Source organism: Asparagus officinalis, chromosome 10 (assembly GCF_001876935.1).
Source record: "Asparagus officinalis chromosome 10, Aspof.V1, whole genome shotgun sequence".
In the NCBI taxonomy this organism is placed as follows: domain Eukaryota; kingdom Viridiplantae; phylum Streptophyta; class Magnoliopsida; order Asparagales; family Asparagaceae; genus Asparagus; species Asparagus officinalis.
The window spans coordinates 18,558,829-18,581,830 of record NC_033803.1 but is presented as its reverse complement, the minus strand read 5'-3'; the positions used below and the strand labels follow the sequence as shown (position 1 = coordinate 18,581,830).

General features: G+C 33.1%; 1 protein-coding gene across 1 annotated transcript in view; it reads right to left on the bottom strand.

Annotated features, from left to right (window-relative positions):
• LOC109825689 (ubiquinol-cytochrome-c reductase complex assembly factor 1-like) overlaps positions 1-17,709 on the bottom strand; it is a 20,743-nt gene extending 3,034 nt beyond the window's left edge. Inside the window, exons 1-4 of the mRNA XM_020392558.1 lie at positions 17,503-17,709; positions 14,266-14,479; positions 9,861-10,027; positions 7,477-7,601 (exon numbers count right to left, since the gene is read on the bottom strand). Coding sequence (XP_020248147.1) covers positions 7,477-7,601; positions 9,861-10,027; positions 14,266-14,479; positions 17,503-17,676 — 680 coding nt within the window. The 5' untranslated portion in view covers positions 17,677-17,709. The remainder of the gene's footprint in view (positions 1-7,476; positions 7,602-9,860; positions 10,028-14,265; positions 14,480-17,502) is intronic.

The window sequence follows — 23,002 nt, the reverse complement described above, 5'->3', positions numbered from 1 at the left end:
AGGAGATGAGCGATTAGCAAAAAAGTCTCAGAAGAGGAGAAGGTTAAAGCAACACTTAGGTAACAACTCAATCCTCTTCATATTTTAATTCAATTAGGTTTAGATCTGAGAATTGTTAAAGTTTTAAGCCATTTTTTTAATCAAGCATGAGCAATTTTCTAAGAAACTACACATGCATGTAGGCTATAATCAAGAATATGTGGATGCATGTCTCTCTATGTTGAAAAGCCCACATCTTTATGCATCCTAAGTCCACATGGATCTGGTCCATCAAGAAAAATGTAGTTTTTAGTTTATCTTGGTTCCCTAATGTTAATTTTGTTATGGTTTTGCTCCGCTTAGTAACTCAATAGGCTTGTAAGTCGATAAATGCAATTTTAGCCTTGTAAAACAGAATTTTCCAATGCATATTGTTAGTAAAAAGAGCATATCTTTCTCTAGACAAATCCTTTTTAAGATTTGTCTTCTATTCCAAAAACTAGACTCACAAAGCTCTCATTTGGCACAAGTTTTGTTCAATTTGGAGTTTCATTTGTTATTTCAATTCTTTGGTTAAGTTGATGCATGTGCATTGTGAAGTCAATCTGACCCTCTTAGATTGTTTTCCATGTAACTTTGTCTCTGGTTCGGATAAAATAAAATGAGTTTTTTGTTTTGAAAGTAGACTCATAAAGCTTCTTTTAGAAGTTTTGTTAGATTTTGATGCAATTTGATCACCGAAATCAAATGAGTATTTCCAAATGAGTTGTCTATAAATGCATATTTTTGAAAAGCTGACACTCATGCACTGTAAAGGTCATGTGTCGCTACAAAAAATTTATTTTCAAAGACCACTTGTTGTTATGGAAACTAGACCCATGTAGGAGCATTTTGACTCAGTTTCATTAAATTTGGACATCATTCGTTCCCCCGTTTAGCCATCTGATTCAGCTAGTGTGCACTATGTTTTACAATTGGTGCATATCATGAGTATTTGAGTGTAACCTTTTGAGCAAAACATAAAACATAAAATAAATCGTAAGTTAGGAAAAAAAACATAGAGACCTAGTTCTGTAGAATCATACATGTGTATGCATGTATGTATGTGAAGGAACTGAACCCTTGGGCTTGAACATCGATAACAAGGAAACACTTCATGTATCTGGTAGGTAATCCCTTCCCTTGTTCTTTGTACTTTAGAACTTCAATTGTATACTTATTAGTTCCATAGAAGTTCTATTCAAAATACTTGCCAATGATGATTATATCATTTGCTCACTTTGATATTACACCGTTAACTTTCATGAATGATCATGTTGGAACTATGGTTTCTTGCCTCGAAAATGTTCTTGTCTTGAATAATAACACTTGATTATTGTAATGGTCTTTTGATGCTCTATGTTTATGGATTAATGCTCTTCACATGAGGTAACTCACTGGTGGGAGGTATTGAGTCCTAGGAGGACATGCCCTTTACGCGAGGATACTTGCAGGTGGGTGATTATTGAAGGCAAGCGTGATTATTATTTGATGGATCGGGTTTATATTGAAGGCAAGCGTGATTATTATTTGATGAATCCCGTGATCGGGAATTTAGATCCTGAATTATTAGCTTGGTTGTTCATTGTTGATATCTGCAAGAGCATTTCCATTTGTCTATCTTATTATTCCCTTAAGCTTCCCTTATGGTTGTACCCTGATTTACTTTTATGGTTGCGTATTGAGCCTTTCACTCACTCCTATTTGTGGCTGCATCCGTTTACAGGTAGCAATTAGAACAAGGACAAGAAGATTGCTTACACCATCAAAGAATAAGCTCGCAAGTACTAAGCTTAGTTTGATATATTTGAACTTTTTGAAGAACTTCTGGTGTTGCATTAAAAAATATAGTATTAACTCCATGCTTAAAACTCTATGCAAGTTAAGTCTGGTCTCTTAGCTTTCATTCTATAATCGTATTTTATGGACTCTACTGTCAACGTTTCTTTGTATTTATATTATATATTCATGTCCTGCAACTCTATATTACTATGTGCAGGTGCATATGTAAAGTTTGAATAGGTTGACCCTCCATGTTACGGCCAGTCGATCAGGCCCAAAATTTCTGCCCCGTCTTGGTAGTAGGTCGGGGCCGTTACACTTATCCATATGGAATGTAAATGTCTCATGTGATATTTGATTGAAGCAAATGCATAGATACGTTAGGTAAGGAAACTTCGATGAAAAGTGGGATAAATTTCTAGTTTATATGCTATGGCTAATATGTAAATGCTTTCACTTAACTGATTAAATTTATAGTTTGATTTGGTAGATTATCACATTTGAAGGATTGTCTGCTGAGAATTAGCTTTTGACACGATGACACTTACATCATCTCAGATTCTCGTCGAATACTACACCAATAAATACATATTTTGCTTTCTGAAAGGAGTCGAATCTACAATTTCTCATCTTTTTTTTTTTGGTATGATATCATCACTAAGTCAGGTGCATATGCTTTCTGAAAGGAGTTGAGTCTACAATTTCTCAGATATCATCAATTAGTCAAGTGCACATGCTTATCCACATGGAATGTAAATGAGTTTCATCTGATATTTGATGACAGTAAATGCATAGATACATTAGATATGGAAACTTCAATGAAAAGTGGAATAAATTCCTAGTTTAGGTGCTACAATTGATATGTAAATGCTTTCACTGATCATACTCCATTTAAAAGTACGAGTTCGGGAAAATCTTTCTGGTCAGTATTACCCTTAGCTTTTTTTGAATATTACATTATTATCCTAATCTATTTTAACCATATCTTATCTAATTACACCTAAACTATCTATAGGTCAACAATTTAAATGTTTTGAATATTTCACTTAAATCTTAATCTATCAAAATACTAATTATATCCTATATTAACTCCATATGAACTACCTATAACTCAAAAATATAGAAAAAATAAGATTAAGAAATTATACGTAGATAACATATTATAATACATGAAGTACTATAAAAAAACCCAAAAGATTCAAAAACTGCATATAATAGCCTTAAAAGTTTAAAATTACACAAAACACCTTGACTTTTTAAAACTTAAAAACAAACATGATATCTAAAAATTTAAAACTTGTAGTTAACACCCTCAACATTTTAAAAATTGTAGAAACAACCTCAAAAGTTTAAAGGCTAAATTACATTTATATACCCTACGTGTTTCGCTCTTGAAGCAATTATATACCCTAAGTTATAAAATATAGCAAAAAAATACCCTGAGTTGGTAAAAATTTGCTAGTTGGTACCTTCTGTTAACCAGCAGTGAAAATATTCTCTGGAATATTCCCACATGCTGGACCTATGACCAACTTGAATACTTACCGTCATTTATTGTATTATTTAATGTATTACCTCCCCCTCCCTCCCCCCTGCAAATTAGATTATTTTCATCATCATCATCATCTTTTCATGGCCTCCAACTTCTTCTTCCTCTTTAATATGGGTAACAGTAGAAAATAAGAATTTTCACTATGTTAGGGGGATTAATTCTTAAGGAGGGGCGTTATTATCCTTTCATGTATTTTCTAACATTGTTAGCTAAATTTAAACAGTTACCAACACAGGGTATTTTTTGCTATGTTTTGTAACTTAGGGTATACAACAACTACAAGAGCAAAATAATAGGGTATATAAGTGCCATTTAGCCATGTTTAAATTACAAAAAATTATTCTAAAATTCAGAGATTTTAAAACTTAGAAACAACATAGATGGATTCCAGGGATTACATTTAGACACATAGAAATTTAAAATTAGTAAAAAAAATAACCTCAAATGTACAAAAATTACAAACACTCTCTCAAAAGTAAAAAAATATTTAAAAAATTCTAAAATTTTAAAACTTATAACTGGTACACATCAAATTTAGAAATTATCAGCAGATTGCTAAAAATTTAAATTTTAAAAAAACAACCCAAAATTTTAGTAATTATAAAAATACCTTCAAATTTTTAGAGTTACAAGAAATATTCTAACATTTAAAAACTTATCACCAATACATGAAACATGAAAATTATAAGCGTCTATTCTTAAAATTTAAATTTTTTATAAAATACTATCAAAGTTTAAAAATTACAAAACACACCCTCAAAAGTTTAAATCACAAAAGGCTAAATTTTGGCAAAAAAAGAGGAAATGTTTGATATTATTACATTAAGATATAATATGTTAGCATTAAATGATTATAATATATAAACATTTATCTCTAATGTTGATAATATTTATTTATAAAGTAAAAAAAATACAATGAGTTATGTATGGAGAAACTATCAGAAAGTTCGGAGATATCCTTTAAAAGAACTAAGTTGTTTTCAAATCAAATGAAGAAGTGAAGGAAATAAACTCAAAATTCAGAAATATTCATGAATCACTTGACTTGACATTGATAAAAAGCATATCAAGCAAAGAAGCACTAACCGAGTTCTCCTCGAAGAATATATTGAACAATTATGTTCTAATTAAAAAAACATTATTCATGAAAAGTACAAAAAAAATTAGTAAGTACTTATAAATTTTCATATTTTATTCTAAAAATACTGAAGGAATCATAAACTTAATATAAAATTTCATATAAATAATCTTGCAATATAAACTGAAGTGAAGCTATTGATCAACTATATTGCGAGATATAATAAAATAGATAAGATGAGAAAAAACACTATAATGGACAAAAAATATTCACATGATACTTAGTTATCATAGTGTAAATGAAAAAATTAAAATTGATAATTTTCTTTTTTCTATATAGTGACACGATTCTGTAAGTATCCTTATTTGGGGATATGACTACCAACGAAAGATTAATTTTTAAGAACACGATCAAAGATAAGCATGTAATAGTACTGTCAGATTTTAAAATCTTTAAATATGAAGATAACATATTTTACAACTAAAATTCTTATTAAAGGCCACTAAATATAAAATTCATCTTATACATGTCTCAAATTTGTATGAAAAATATGCATGTCATCGTAAATTGTGTTAATAATATATCAACTTATTGAAGAAATAAGAGATAGATAAGCAAACCAAGCAAACATCCATATAACACGATAAAAAAAAAATTACACTTTAAAGCTAATATGCAGGGCTCATTCAGAACGAGCTGCTAAAACCAAATCATCTCCATCAAGGCTCTTTATAAATACAACACAAATTTAAATTATTTAATATTTTTAAAAACAGCTTAATTTTTTAGTAAAATCAAGAATCTTTAGAAGTGATTTTCATGAACTCTTTTAATTTTTTATATGGTTATGTGGATGCTTTTATCATATAAAAGTGTAATTGAGTTAGCATTAATTTTTATTTTATGATTTTTTTCTAAAGTCTATCAGTGATTAGCAACAAAATTTATATTCTCTTTAGCAAGGTTTTAAATATCGGATGTCGGGTTCATGTCGCTCGGCCAAAATTCATGTCGGATAGCGGAAATCAGGGATATATCGGGGGACATGAAAAAAATATCGGATTGCTATATCGGATAGGTTGATATAATATCATAAATGGAATCTTCACATACTTAATAATTATATTATCTAAACATATGAAAAAATACATATGAGAAGGTCTTCATTTTCACAAGCAACCACCAAGTTTTTGCTTTTGCATAGAAAACCAAATAGACACTAGAACAGCTTAACTGCATATGTTTAGACAATTCTTATTAAAGTATAATAATTATCCAGAATATAAAAATTACTAATACAATTCTTTATACACAACTTTATTTATTAATGTAAAGATTTATTAATTGTTCAATTTAAGAATTTATGTTATTATAAAAGTCACTTCATAATTTTACAATCAAAGAAAAAGATTACAAAAAAAAATGTTCACATACAAAGCGCGTGCATTATACTAGTAGGAACAAAAAGAAAATTCTACAGAAATTAAAAATTAAACTCGTAATTGCTATTCTAAACTACTTAACTGCATCGACTAACAAATGCAGGATTTTTATTATATATCTGTCATTTCTCCAAACAAGAAACTAATAAAACCGAAGTATATGTGCACCTAATACAAATAAATTCATGTGTTTTTATAGCCTTCCATTATAAAGAAAACACATGCAATAACAAGTAATTAAAACCTACAACAAGCACCCATATGGGTAGTGGATGGGAAACAATGTGAAACTTTACATAAGTAGAAGGTGAAAGATATTGCAAATAATATGATTTCAACATGTCAATGTGAAACCGATATTTCTGAATTTTGGCCGATATTTGATGACCGAAATGTCGCCCGATATATCCGCTATTTTCCGACATGTCCCCGACATGACATCAAAAACACCATACGCATTAAATTCAACAATTTCGTGGCGGCGCCATACGTATTAATCATCTTGTTTTATTAGCTTTAATTATTCATCATTCTTTTATAACATTATCTTTTTAAGTAATTTTTACTTTTACAACATTATACTTTCTTAAGTCAAGCTTGGTTTCATGCTGATCTAAATAACGCGAAAATTCAAATTAGCTTTAGATTATAGTTATTTCTTGTCAAGTCAATTATTATATGAAAATTTTAAATTTGGTGTAGCTCATTCAAACAAATATTAAAAAAATAATCACAATAGTAAAGTTTGAAAATATAAGTGAGAAAAACAATCAAAGTGGAACTGAGAAACAAATTTTAGTAAAGAAATAAGTCAAAAATACTTAATCATAATATTTAATCACGTGCATTGCACGTGCATAAATCCTAGTCTGATTAAATTTATAGTCTGATTTAGTAGATTATCACATTTGAAGGATCAGCTGCTAAGATTAGCTTTGACATGATGACACTTACTTTATCTCAAATTCCCATCAAATACTATACCAATTAATATATATTTTACTTTTTGTAAGAAGTTGAATCTACAATTCCTCGTCATTTTCTAAGTATGATATCACAAATAAACTCTATATCTTGTAGATATTTCTTTATGCAACCACTTCTTGAAATGAAAAAAGATAGTTTATTTGTCCACGTATACGAAATCGACTCACTTTTTCCCGATATTCATTAACTAACTACCACAAAGGTCTACAGACAAGTTATCTTTATCTTCAACTTATGTGTATCCATTGGCCAATTCATTCTACTTTTCGGGAAGACCTGTTCTCCTATTCCACAATTGTCCTCAAAAGGGAGTTATGCTCTAGTGGCCCTACTTATAGTTACCCGTTTGGTGTTGCTAACAGTATAACGCTTTACCAATTTATGCTACGAAGTGTCATTTTGTCATATTACTCATCATGGTCCAACCATACGACCTTCTTCAATCTTCATAATTGCACAAGATGAGGGGGGTCTGTGCAGCAGGAACAAGGTAAAAGGGTTCGATAATATAAACCCTTTCCAAACTCAAATTATTTCAGAAAAATAACTTACCTCTGAAATTCCATGTGATTATCTCATATGTGATATTAAGCATATGATTGTAGAAGCAGACATACCTCCAGAGCACATTAGCGAGATCATCGTTTTTAGCTTCAGGAGTCAGAGCAGCATCATATGCAATAATATTTCCATAGAATATCTTCTCTAGCTCCTTCATCCATTTTGTTAAGAGCAAATTAACCTGCCATTAAGAAATTATCAGAAAAATATGAAAACCAAGCTAAATATACCTAGTGCTTTACATATATAAAATCTATAAAACTCGTCCACTTCACAAATAAATAAATAAAAATAAAAAATTCAGAACTGATATGAAGTCCGCAGCTCAAATGTTTACTGAAATTTTCTGTACTATTAGAATAGAGTTATTAACATGTAAATCCAATCTGCTTGACATGTGAAACAATCTTATCTGCTTGACATGGCAATCTACTTGCTTTACTAGAAAATATCAAATATAGTTACTCAGACTCCATTTGCTCAATCAGTCATTGGCAAGAATGTTTTTCAATATCCAGAAAAAATTCAAACAATTTTTGCCTCTTCTGGTTTCAACAATGAGGAGTGTGATGGAAAGGGAAACCGAAGCTTGAATCCTCTAAAGGCAACTGCATTCCACTACTTCAACCTACCGAAATCGAAAGGAAAAAAAGGGTGTTGATGAAAAGTGGACCTTATAGGATGAGAAATAAGCAAAGTCCCAAAAAGTTAAGAGGTTACTTCAGCTGAGATACAAGGGAAGATGCTATCTTTTAGATAACTAGCTAGCCAAAAAGGGTTATGCTAACAACTAGTAGCGCAGCAAAAAGGAGGAATTTATACCGCACATTGAACACTCCTAATGTTGAAGACAGAGCATGCTGCTTTGCAACTGTAGGATACAAAAGAATGAGAGGACAATACTTCCAATTTTGAGGTAAGAATTTGATCTAGGATCTTTTGCTCTCACAGTGAAAGTGCAATGCTAATAACCACTTTACCTAAAAGCCTAAGTTGACATGGTCTGGTGGGTACACAATTCCATTATATCACAATCTCCAATAGTTTGAAAACATGCAACAGAATAATGAATTTAATAGTTAGGCACTGTGATAAATGGCCAGGTTCCAGGGTAGACCAAAAGGAACAAGAATTAAGGCAGTAAAAAGTGAATTGGTAATTGCTGAATTTAAAGTGATGTCCTTGAGGAAGAATCAAGTAAGAAAAGGGATTCAAAGATTTTGGATTAAGTTCTTATCATTTTTGTTGCCATTATTGTATTAATACATATTCTTGTTGAGCTTTACCGTTGCACAAATATATGAGTTGGTACAGTTGAAGAGATGGCAAAAACAATTCATGTGATTGAACACTAGGCTTATTCCTTTTGTACAAATTATGACATTGCACAGATATACAATTGCACAAAGGTAGTTTCTTCATTAACTTTAATTATAGTGAATATCTAACAACCTTTCTCCTATGAGTTGAAAGAACACTGCTGCAAATTATTCATTGATTGTGCCTTACTATGTCAGTTGTTATTTATCAAGCAATTCTTCCCATAGAATTCCTGTATACTTGCTAGCCTTTGCCAATTGCTCATAACGGAGTTGTTTCTACGTGCTGTCATTTACTCCTCTTAGATGGTTATGCACATATTTCTTCATGTAACTTTTTAAGTCCGGATACTTTCTTTCTTGTGCTCTAGGCTTAGTTTGTCTTTGGAAAAACCTGCCAAGTGAAGGGTGTTCATGGCACAAATAATAATGTGATCGTCTCCAAATAAATTAAACAACCAAATATATAAATAAATATAACAGTTGGAGATTACAAATTTATAAGGAAAAAACATTAAAATGAAGGGAGATACACCACTATCAACGAGTATATTCACTATATGTTAAATGAAAATTTCTAATATATGAGATGTCCTTTTTGTTTCTTTTTTCCTGAGTTCAAGACTTGAACCTGGGTCCTAGGACCTCCCAGCTAAAACTCATCCTCTACTATTAAGCCAAACCTCAGTGCCTGTTTTGGCATTTATTTAAACATACACAGTTTATTTAGAAACAAGTGGATCTTAAGAATCAAAAGAAAGAAAGAAATGAATGTTCGTATAATGCTTAGAGAAATAGCAAAAAATAAAATAAAATAAAATAAAAGGAATATCCATACAAAAACAAATTTCATATAAATAATAAGACTGCAGTTGCTCATAACTCATATTTTAGAATTATGTTCTTCACTATATCCACTTGATTTCTTCTGGTTTCACATTGTATTATTGCATATAAACTTTCTAATGATAAAAATAACTACTCAACTCATTATTATAGAGAAGCTTAAAAAACAATTACATATCTTCATCCAAACACACAGGTACTAGAATTTTAGCAGATTGAATGAAACTCTTAGTAATCTATCTGTAAAGAATAATTAAGTAGATGTAATCACTGACCCCGGCTTTTGACACTCGCAACTCCAAATCATGATTGTAAATCTCATATAGGTATTGCCCAAATTCAACTCCTTCCTTTCCTTCCTCCTTCATGCGGCGTAAGAAGAGCCACATATGAAGCACCAGCAAAGCAAATGTAGTTTTAAATGTTTTCTCCAACTGAAACACTGGAGCAATAAGAACTTTAGAGTTAAAAACCATTCAAAGTCATTTATTCACTGAGAATCACTCGATCGAGTTATTATCTTTCTTTAACATATGATGCTTGGTAGGAGAAACCTAATAGCTAATAGTCATCACAAGATAAAACTCAACTCCTCAGCCTTCCTCAGATTCGTCACTCCTAGATGGATACATACAACAATATATTCAGGCTAAGAACAGGAGCAAAATATGATCATACTCTAGTTAACATAAAATAACAGAAAGATATTGTTAGCTACCCACAATTAATCAACAAAAAACATGAAAATGGGGGAAAAGAAGAGTTTGTAAAATTTCATCCACAGTGTGAGTTTTCTTCACTTTTCCATAAAGGAAACATTAAATGCCAAAGCACATGATCTCTCATTGTAACCTAATTAGCCTAATTAAAAGCTCGAGATATGCGCAAAATAGTATGCAGTGTGTATTCAGATAATGAAGAGTGTGTCCTCATTTTGTGGTGTAAACCCGCATTATCCGGAGTCATTTTCCCATAAGGTCATAATAAGAATAAATCATACTCATCCAATAACTGGATATTGTGCTGAAAGCTCCATGAAAAGTTGAGTGAAAGAATAAAGTAGAAGAATAGATGGACATAGAAAAGGGAAACTCTTATCCAAGAGAGGGATAAATGGAAGCAAGGGTGGATAGGGAACTTTGAAGTTTGAAATACCAATACGTCATCCTCAGAACTCCCTCAAAACCCTTCACAACATAATGAGATATATGAGGGAAAACCATCCACATAGGATGAGAAAATTCAACACAAGCTCTTCATATGGTTCAGCCTGTTGTTAAGCACCCAGTCAGATATGACTTGGTCCAGCCCCAAAAAGAATGTACTGAGAGAAAATGGAACTTCTGAGCCACATACGGTAGCAAATGGATAATACAGTGTAACCGATATTACTTCAGAATCCAACCATATCCTTTCCAACCACCTAATGGATACAACAGATACTGCACATATCTATCTAGATGTCTTGCACTCAGTTCAAATTTTGAAGCTCTAACGAGTCTCAGATACAAGCCAGTGAAAACTTTGAACAAAGAATAGGGAGTGACAAATAGAGTAATAATGGGAAACTAGAGAATTCATGGAGAAAACTTGTCAGGCCCCAACTTCTTGGAGAGAACAGCCAACAGTATATGGGCGTGTAATATACATATTAAGGATATAACTATCTGTGTCTAACAAGGTTTCGAATTTTGTACGCATTTCAGCAGGTAGTACAACTTTGGATCAGAGGTTTGAATGCTCAATAGTGCAATTTACATTTTCAATAATTAAGAATAAAATTAAATCAAGTAAAAAATATTTTTTACATTATTTTTCTTAGTTGATGAAGCATAAATTAAGTCTTGACAAAATATTGTTGATGTTGTAGCTGATGCGGCATTAATTTCTAAACATGTGATGTTTAAGTAAATATTTTTGTCAAATAAAAGTCCTACATTATGGCTTAGAACTAAATTTTTCTTGGTTTAATAGCTAGAAAATTTTGTTAATAATGAATAATTGAATATCATTAAGATTTTTTGTTTCTTTTCATATTTCTTGTATGTTTTCTTCATAATTTTCTTCGAGTTCAAATTTTGTGTTTCTTATTGGACCAAAAGTAGATTAAATATGGTAATAGTGAATTGATTATATATACATGCACACATGTATGTGCTTTTACTATTTAGAACAATGTACTGATGTGAATCCGCAGCTCCCCCTCCTCGGTCCATTTCTTTTAATGCATAATAAGACATGCCAGAGCTCAAGAAGCATTACCTGCAAAATTCCTTTGCCACTTTAATTTATTTAATATGAATAGATAGAAACTAGTATGAACAAGGAAAGTGAACCAAAACAAAAAACAAAATGACTCAATTTTGTTCGTTTCAGTTAACTACCAAGTCCACAAATCTGTACTCATTCAAATTAGTGTCTTTTAATTACTGAGTGTAAGCACTTCAATTTAGATATGCTCTTTCTTTGTTACATGTATTAGATAGAATTCTTCAGAAGGAAATACCCAAATGTTAAAACTCTTTTTGCTAACTCACATAAAAATTTAAGCTAAATGAAACCTAACTCCAGCTGTAACTATCTAACCAATTTTGTATGCGCTACTTGTCAGTGTTCAGATTTGCTAATAAAAGCCACCTTAATTTGGAACACATTTAGGTAAGTAACTTCGAGCATCTCACATGAAGTCTCCATCTACAAAGTTCAGATCTGAAAAGAAAGAGGTGGCACTCTAGCAGTAATCGCTTGATCTTCAACATGCTTAAGTATTTCTGCTCTTTCCATCTCCACCTCTAATTATTTTTCTCTTAAATTTTTCTACTAGTTCTGTTTTCATTAAAAAAATATGATAGAATCTAGCTTTGGTCTGTTTCACTTACTGTAGAGCTGAAACTGAGGAAGCTTTAACAGCCTCACTGAGACACATCACTACTAGCTGAACCCAGTAATATGGGATCACTCTCAATTGGATCCTCAATCAAATTTGAACACCTAATGCATATATATTTATGTCAGTGACGGTTTTTGAAACTGTAACACATACATAAACAAATGTATGCAAAAATGTATGTGCCTTTATCTTTATCTTCTGTATGAGTAAATTTGAATCACATGTTGATGTGATTTCCATCCATCAGAGCCTTTATGACCCAGACTAAAAGGACGTATATGGTTTAACACCAGTACCTAGCTAAGATGCAGTCAAACTGTGTTGTATGAATCTGTAGCCTGATAAACATTCATAAATGAAAACAAAGATGAACTTGAACCGATTGAAGCATAAAGACCTCTTGTTCTCAGATAACAGGCCCTAAACCTTCAATATATTTTTCAGTCACCTAGATAGTTTCTTCACCCACCAACACCGAGTCGCTCTGGCTATTTCACTCTCCCACTTGAAAAAGGGCTTTTGACTTCACAAAATTAGTCTTAGAACATGGCATTGAGTTCACCACTTAGGTTAACTGAGTTTAGCTCATGAGAAAAAATTCCAGTCAAAATGGCAGATTATCAGTAAAATCATCCCAAGTGACGTAGTTCATGGAACTTTCAACTGAAAATCATAGTAGAGTAATGGATGCTTATTAAGAAATGGGCGATGTTTGTGACGCATGAGCATGTTTCAGATGGTTCATGAAGGCTAGTTGTGATCTACATGTACAAACAAGGATGTAGCAATAATTCATTGTGTCTAGAATATCCCTTCAACAAGAAGGATACCAACAGCTGCCTCCCCCCAAGCCGGGGGGGGGGGGGGGGGGGGAGGGGGGGGGGGGGGGGAGGGGGGGGGGGGGGGGGGGGGGGGGGGGGGGGGGGGGGGGGGGGGGGGGGGGGGGGGGCGGGGTGGGGGGTTGCCCTAGGATTAGTCATGTTTCTGTGCCTTCGACTGTAGAAGAACGAGATGGCCTCAATAGAAAGGATCACTGTATTTAAATTTGAGATATAGTTCCTCAACCCAAGACTTGAAAGGACAACGATTGAGTCCTCTAGCTAACTCCCTATGCTTTTAAAAAAGTGTACACACAAAATGTTGACGTTGGATGAGTAGAAATGACCAAGCTAAATTCAGCTAAACCCAATTGTAGGTATCCAGTTAGATAGCAGACAGCCTAAGTGTAGTTCCAACTTATATATCCATGCTATGGGCACGTTTCAAGAGCTTGTAATGTGACAAGGCAGAGGAGAAACTGTTTAAGAGAAAATTGACTTCTTAAAATAGCAACTTTGATGCAAATAAGAACTTAAAAAAGAACTACATATTAGTAACTTTTATAAATATGGTAAAGGTGTGTACTAAATATGATTTCCTCAGAATTTATATCATCTCTTAGTCTTCAAGATATCAAACTCTCCTCTTGCCCATTGTGTACTTGGCTAGAAATTTATATATAATAATCCAAGGGATATTGCCATGATTGAGAGCAGTTTACAGAAGAATTAAGATTTCTCTATGCGTCCTGTGCAGATGGGAAAGTAGGCTTGTTTCTCAACTCTCACAAAATTTGTTAAAATATGCAGCTTAGCTATTTATGAGGTATTCAGGGCTATAAAGTGAGCCAACTGGAAGTAAATTAGCAAAATATGCATGAAGATAATTGATGAGTGATATCATATCAAAAGAATGTGCAAGCTAAATTACGTATGTTAATTGAGATTTATTTGTTAGAGGAAGAAACACACCATCATAAACGGCAGGCTTATCAACCTGGGAAATGATACGTCGATAGACCACATTTGCTCCTCGAATGGATTTGCTCTGCTTGCTATAAAATAACATCAGCTTGAGAATAAAATGCCTGATGCCCGCATACTGTGGTTCTTCTATTCTAAGAGGAGAATTTGGAGCCAACGCTAATGAACAGGGCTTTGACCAAAACAATGCATTTAGTCTAACCTGTGAAAACAAATAGAATTATCATCCTCAATGCACCAATAGGAAGAGCCCACATTAAATCCATAATTATAAAGATATGGAACAGTAAATGTAACATATAGATTTGTTGAAAGCTTGAAGAAGTTTGTATGCAGGTTTTGCTAGAACATTCAGATAAACCAGAAGAATAGAAAATTTTTGGCACAATATTTATTTAACAGTGAACGCTGGAATTATAATGTTCAAAGCATGATTGAACATGACGATGACAGGAAGAACCTCACTTGGGTCGTAAAACAATATTCCTTGCACTCTTAAGTAGCAATAATTATAACATCAAATCTCAAAGGAAGAACCTCATTAGGATGACAAAACAAAATTACTTGCACTCTTAAGTGACAATAACATCAAATCTCAAAAAAAAAACTATAGGGTCATTAGGGTCAGGAAAATTACGTAAAAACTCAAATATTATTGGAGTAAATTGGATATGTAGAGTATCAGATACGATGAGAACTAATATATCAGAGAAGGGAAGGTTACAAAATCTTTTAGCTAGCTCACTCCTACAATTAATATAACTCAAAAGATGTGATGCCTCACAATAGTCCCACATCGGGAAATTGATAGAGTTTAAGAGGGTTTGAATGATGGGTCAGCGCAACATTGACTAGTCAATATTGACAGTGGATTGAGCCAAACTACATGTTGTATACAATGGGTCCTAGGATTTACATCGTGCCAACGGGCTTGTGGGCCCGGGACAAGACAAACAGTATCAGAGCAGTTAGCCAGCCGAAAATGTGAAGCTAAGTGACATGCGGGACTAGGTGCTACACTGCATGAATGCAGTAGGAGCCACCTCTAGAGCCTGCAGGAGCCACCAGAATCCACATCACCCGGTGGTGATACTGTGATGAATCATTGTCATTATGCTGCGATAAGGATGTCGCACATTAAAGGTGGGGTGAGTGACTGTGATGCCCCACTAAGAGTCACACATTGGGAAATCGACAGAGTTTGAGAGGGTTTAAATAATGAGTCTTAAGAGTTAAGTGCAACATTGACTGGTCACTTTTGGTGGTGGATTGAGCCAAACTACACGTTGCACTTAGTTGGCCCGGAGCTTGCATAGTGCCGATGGGCTCGCGGGGACTGTGGCGTGACAAAAGAAATAGTGAAATACCCATAAAATTTTTAGTTAGAGGGCTTGTAACAGTTGTCATTTTGTTTTTACACAAAGAACCCATGTTAAGGACCTAAACCGAGATAGTTGTCATTTGGTTTTAGCTAGTGAACCTTAACCGTGATAAGTGTCATTTGGCTTCATTTTTTCTAGCTTTGTTGTTCTCTTCAACATGTATCAAATTGATGGCTACAAGCCTACAATAGCCTATAATTTGAGAAACATGGTACCAGAGAAAATGTTAGCAATAAACACTTTGGCATTGACAAGAAAACTGAGATGCATCAAAAACTGGTCTTTTGCTCTCTTTTTTTTGGATCTTTTTTTTCTAATAAAATTCTAAGTGTATGACTTCAATAGATGAACTGACCAAGAAAACATAAATTCATACACCTATACTTAGCACAAATGCTTTCAAATTTTATTGATAATTATCACTTGCAAAATTTTAGGCTGTAAGTATAATGGTGCATACCTTTATGTTGTATTAATAGTTACAAAAAAGGTATAACAATAGTAATTGCATATCGTGTATAAATTACATCTAGAGGATTGCAAGTTTCCTTCCCAATAGATATCCAAAAGTAATCATTCAAGTTTCAGACTTGCCACGGTTTAAAAGTTATAAGCATTTGGAACAATTTGAAGGGAATGCACGCAATGTAATAGGCAAATTGTTTAGGTTGCAGATGGACAAGGATTACAAGTACATGAAAGAAAGCCATGAAAGAATTAGTGAAGGTTCTAGGAAGCTATCGTATTTATAGTTTGGATAGGTGTTGAATCTGTGATAGAAAAACCAAGTGACCATTTCAACAGGTCACTGTAAATTAGCACAACAGTGTGATATTGACTTTTGCATGAATACTTTGTCTCTCTCCAAAGCTCAATAGAAGCTACCTTTTGTATGATTTCTTATGCTTTTCCACAACCACATGGCATTGCTTCTCAAGGCTTTAGAGGGTGTTTGGGGGAGCTTATTTTTTGGTCAAACTAGATTTTAAGTTAGCCTTCTCATATCTACATGTTTGGTAAAATACTAAATAAATTAACTTATAGGTCACATTTTAAAATGCTGGTACACCTCGGCCTTTGAAAAACTAGCTTATAAGCTCACCTAAATAAGCAAGAATTGACCAAAACAATTACTATTCTACCCAAGCTATTTTTATAGTATTTTTATCATAAAATCTAAAAGCCACTAAAGACTAGCATGATTTATATGTCTCGAAAAAAAAGCCCCCCAAATACCCTCTTAGTGAGCAATCGATTATGGGATAAAAAATGTTGGTATAGGAGATAAAGAATTCAGGCTTATGCCAAAGATTGAGGGTTCAGAAGGTTAAGTAGCAAAGTATTTTAAACTGTCCCGTTGAGTTCTTTCTCAGTTCATACCATACAGCAGAGAGAAGTCTCCGCTTGCATGTGCCCTAAGGAAAAAATTTATAAAAAAAGTGTCATTTTACATCAATAACATTCACTTACTAAAGTCAACAGGAAAGCAATTCTAGATTTACCTCCTCAGCAAATATGATTTGCGAAGAATACTGATATAACTAAAATTGTATCAAAGGAAGGGATAACAACTGTTCAGCAACACGCAAAATCTTCAATAAGGAACAGTTATAACTAAAGATGCAACCAAAGTCTCAATAAATTAAGTGATCACCTCTCATTTCAATTATGCTTACCCTACTGAGTATGCTTTTGCCGTCATTAAATAAATTGTCGTATGGGCCTTTTTAAAGAATACATTAAAATCAAGCTGAAATAAACATTTCCCATAATACGCTAAAATTATCTACGAAATAAAAATTCTAATAAAACCCAGTTCAAATTACGGCAGCTAGAATCGAACCTCGGGCTTGGTCGGCTGTAGCATTGGGATCGAGGGTTTGGGGCTCGATTGAGAAGCGGCGACCTTGGCATAGTTGCGATCAAAGAGAAAAGATCTTTGAGAGGATCCCATTGGATTCTTCCCCAATCTGAGGTTGGAGATATGAGATGCTGCTCTTCTCCATCTCGCTAACATTGTATTGGGAGAGAATTTGATGATTAGGGTTTTGATTGGGTTTGGATTTCGGAACCCAATTATCTGCTGACCCGACCAAAATGAGACTGGAGTAACCGGGTTCGGACCCGTTTTTGTATATCCCTGATCTGAATTTTTTCCCCCTTATCTTCTTTCATAGAAATATACTAGTCGTGAACACCGTGCAAATCACGGAATATCATTTTCTTTTTCTCTACAATAATCCTGATTTTTTAAATGCTACAGAAAATTTTTTATATTTTTGATTGTTATGGTTCTCTTCTGTGCTACAGCTTTTAAAAATGTTACAGTGTTCCATGTGCTACAGTAATATATTTTCAAAAAACTCTCTAGTATATCGTTCCATGTAGCTATCTATTTCTTTATTACTAAATGAGAACAACAAGAAAGTTAAAATGAATAGTAATCTAAGTTTGTGAACAATGAAAAAAATAAAATGAATAACCAACCCATGTTTCACAGATGTGCAACCCATCACTATACTCCGACGTTCTAGGCCAAACTTCCCACGTTACACGTTCTCTCTCCCTCCTCCTCTCTCTCTCTGTATTTTTTTTTGGAAAACCACCCCACCCCCATCTCTTTGCCAGTCTCTGTCCCTTTCCCTCTCTCAACCCATTGAAATCCCCTTTGTCTCTCTATCCCAATTCCGACTCTCTCTCTCTCTCTCTCTCGATCTCAAAACGAAATTTTTGTTTGACACCTTAAATTAAGAAAGGGGATTTCTTCATTCAACCTCCTCCTCTGAATTGGGATCTCGAAACGACTCTCACTCAAGAAAGGGACGACCATGGTGGAAACGAGGGCTTCTTTTGAACGGTCTCTTCTTTCAACCTCCTCCTCTTCATCAACTGTCTTCAAGCCCAAACGCTCCAAGGTCCGATCTTTTTCTTTCTTTTTTCTTTTCTGGTGAAATTTCTTTAGTTTAAGGGCTTTGATCGGTTTTTTGTTTGTTGTTTTTATCTGTAAGGAGATGAAAAGGTTCCGGTTCAGATTTCCATCCTTTTTTTCTTTTTTATTATTTGTGATCTAAGTGTTCTTCTCCACTTTGTAAATTCTGTCTCCTCATCCATTTAATGTTTTCTAAAAATTTTGAATTTTGAATTTGGTTTTAATTTTAGGAGAGTAGAGGGTTAACTCGATAATTAAAGACTATTCTACGCGTTGGATCAGTATGTGAATTAAGTTTACCTTGAAGACTATTTATTGGTTTTTTTAATCAAATTTTGATATGGGTTTTATTTTTTAATGGTGAAATAGGATTGCGAGGTCGAGTTTCAGGTCGGACAATATATATTTTTTGAGGACAACTTATGTTTATGCTTATGGTTTGTTCTTTACTCCCCTTTTTAGGGATATTTTTATGTTTTTTTGTATATGCGCGTTTATTTATGTTAGAAATCCCCTAAAGATTATAAAAATTAAAGCTCTGTTTCCCTTCAAGTTGATTTATAGGAAAAAAGCTATAATAATGTAACATTGCAATACCTCTATGCCTATATATTCATGTATATTCATGTATATGATTTAATGTTGAAGATACGGCGGTAAGGTGTGATATTTATAAACAAAGAAATGTTATGTCAATTGGTGTTCTAAAATTTACCCCACTTGCCTTCTTTGTTTTTTTTATATGTGTATAATTGGTTGGTGTTGTATCCCAAACTGTTAAATTAGATTTGTTAGGGATAGAGATGTAACCTTTAGTATGGTCGAATGCGCACCATGCGCAATATAACCTGCTAATATAACGAGAATCATTAGCCGATCTTGGGCTTCTACCTTTAAACAACAGGGTTTCTAACAATTTGACCAATTTTATTGATCTTTTACCAGATATAGTGGAAATTTATGATGTAAGTTTGATTAGGTCAAACTGATTTCGATTTTGTAGAATTTGTTTCTTGGTGGATATTGTTTTTTAAGTTTCTAAATAATCTACAGTCAAAGTATTTTATAACTTTTAACTAGAGAATAGTGTGCTCTTGCTGCATTGATGATTTGAGCAGAGACTTTAAACAAGATTTTCACTCAGTCCTTCTACATTAGATGCTCAGTTGTAAGATACTTTAATGTCTTATTTCTCATGATTCATAATTAGTGGGTGTTGAAAAATCTAAGAATCCAGGCATATAAAGATACAAGTTGGATTTTGATGGAAGTATGGAACCTAAGTAGAGTTCTATATCAGAAAATACTAATTGTGTTACATATTGAACTAAAGTTTTTTTTCATGGAATTTGTGGAACGTGAATGATTCTTTGATTACAATTTTGTGGAATTTGTTTCTTTGACCAATCTTTCTACAATTGTTCTCAATGGTAATTAGGTGTCTAAATCATAATTTCTTGGATTGTTTGTGGAACGTGAATGATTCTTTGATTACAATTTTGTGGAATTTGTTTCTTTGACCAATCTTTCTACAATTGTTCTCAATGGTAATTAGGTGTCTAAATCATAATTTCTTGGATTGTTTGTGGAACGTGAATGATTCTTTGATTACAATTTTGTGCCACTTAGGGGTCTCTACAAACAAATTTTTCTATAGTGAAGAATTTATCAGACGAAATTTTATGGATTCAATAGCACTTGACTATACTTTTTGTTTGACCTTAAATTAACTATTTAAACCAGTACTTCAGATGTCAATTTAGGGTGAATGATTTTTTAATAACATTTATTTATTCGTAAGTCTTCCATTTATTTTTGTGATTGCAATTTAGTTGCATGATAATAGAAAAGTTCATTTGTCGCACAATCTCATTTAAGATCCATTTTGGACATTTGCTGAAATTTATTTCATCGTCTTTGTTTCAGTATTTCTCCTTCAACACCATGGTAACACATCCCCCTCCGGCGCAGAATCATTCTCCTTTTTGTTAGAGAAAATCAAGAGGTATTCTCTACTTCTGTTTTAGCAGATTGTGGATGTCCAGTACCAACCACTTATATATGTTGTTGTGTGGCATCATAAAGGGTTTGGTAGTATGTATGGCTACTAAAATGGACAGATGGCTGACATTCCCCACCTCCATCTCCCCATAGTAAGTTCTTGGTCTTTGATCTCTTTTCTCTACTTCCTTTCCATTTTAATTATACAAAATCTTCTTTATCTTTTGTGGCCATTTCTTAGATAGCAATTTTTTAATTTCTCTTTTAGATTTCTAAGATACTGAGAAGAGGACTCTGGTCGAAACATGATTTAAAAGGTAAAATATTTTCTTTTAATGTACAAATATCAAATGTTGTATGGAAGCTGTTATTCTCCCATCTTGAGTTGTCTCCTGTGTTCTTTGAATATACAAATATCAAATGCTATATGGAAGCTGTTATGATGATGAGAGGATATTAAACAAATAAATAATAAATTTTCTTTTCTTCACCACTTCATAGTCGAAGTTCAACATTTTGTAATGAAAAGTTCTTTATTTGTTGTTTTTTCTGTAATTCAATTGTTGGAAGTTTGGTTCTAGGGTTCTTTTGGCTTGATTTGGGGCACGTGAAGATTTCGGAAACTATTATGATGAAATGTATGTAGACATTGAATTATTTAAAAGTCTTTTGACTTAAACTATTGGATTTTAGCCCTGTTTTCACAAATTTGTAATTGGATTTGTTACTACTTCAGTGAGTCTATTGAACTTTTATTCTTAATTGATAAAAATCGATAATGAGAGAGTCACACAAGAAATTTAACATCATATGGTACAATTATTATCTTTTGCATTGTCGAATCCTTTGGGTTATCTGTTACATTGTTCCTTCTTTCTATTTTTTATAATTTAGCAATGCCATTAATAACTTAAGTTTTACACATTACAACAAACATCTGAAGAAGTTTGAATATGGCTCTTTGGGTTCCTCTCTAGCATCATGAACATCTACATGTTATTTTAGAATGATTTTATTTTAAAGACCGCAAAAAGAATAAACAAAAAAATCTTTTAGGAACCGTGCTTTGCACGGGTCTAAATACTAGTATCAATAATATTACTGTAGTATGAATAGTGACTCCTGGGTTCTTCCATTTGTATAGAGGAGTAGACTAGTCATGAACACCAAATTTTTTCCTCGCTACAGTAATCCCGATTTTAAATGGTACAATAATATTTTTTAACATTTTTTGAATTGCTATAATTCCCGCCTCTGCTACAGTTTTTAAAAATGATACAGTATTCTCGTGTGCTACAACGATTTTTAAAAAAAAATCTACAGTATCTAGTTTTCTGTTTGCTACAGTGATAATGTTACATTAAATGCTACTGTAGCATGAACAGTGCATCTTGGATTCTCCCATTTGTATAAAGGAGTAGATATATAGATATTTTATCCACATTCAAATCATCCATTATATAATGGTTTAGAAGTATCGGCATTGAAACAATCCGCAAATGTCAGGTGTCCACACCCTAATGAGCAAAGTGATGTGACTCCCTATGCTCCGCTTTTCTAACACCAAAAAACACGCATTGCTTCAAAAATAAGTATGTTGTGCTAAAATGTAACGGGTTAGTCACGTAGAACTTTTTAAGTAGAACTGGGATAATTGTTAAAGTGGGATAATTTTTTGACACTGAGATAATTTAGTGGAACAATGATGAATAATTCTTGATGTGGGATAATTTGGTAGGATAATTTGGTGGGATAATATGGATAATATTATGAAGTGGGATAATTTGGTAGGATAATTTGGTAGGGGTAATGGTGGGTATAAATTATTATTGTTAATGATTGTATATTAAAAATAATATAAGATTGATAAGCAATTGATTAGTCTAGTAATAACTATAAAATGTAATGCAATAAAGCATCACTGTTCATATCAAATAATAAAATATTTTACAAGTAAATAAAAATCTAAATCTCTAGAGTGACTCGACTTACATCATCCCACATGGCCTCTGCCATAGAATTTCTCCAAGCTCCTGCAGCTACTCGTTGAGTCTGTAACTCATCTTCTTCATCGGAGTCATCATCTGCATCAGCAACATTTTGTGGAGCTTCTAGTGGAAAATCATAAATATCGAAGTCATCATTTGTATTCTCTAATCTTAAAAAGTTATGCAATCCTACGCATGCAACGAACATCTTTATTTGTGTGGCATATGGAAAACCAGGAGGTTGGCTCTTGAAAATAGCGAATCTAGACTTAAAAACTCCAAAGATGTGCTCGACACAATTTCTAAGAGACACATGCCGATGGTTGAAAACTTCTTTTGAATTTCGTGGTCCTCTGTGGAAGTGGAAGTCCATAAGGTCTACTCATTGCATCCTTCAAGACTCTTACATCATTAGCAGAACCCTC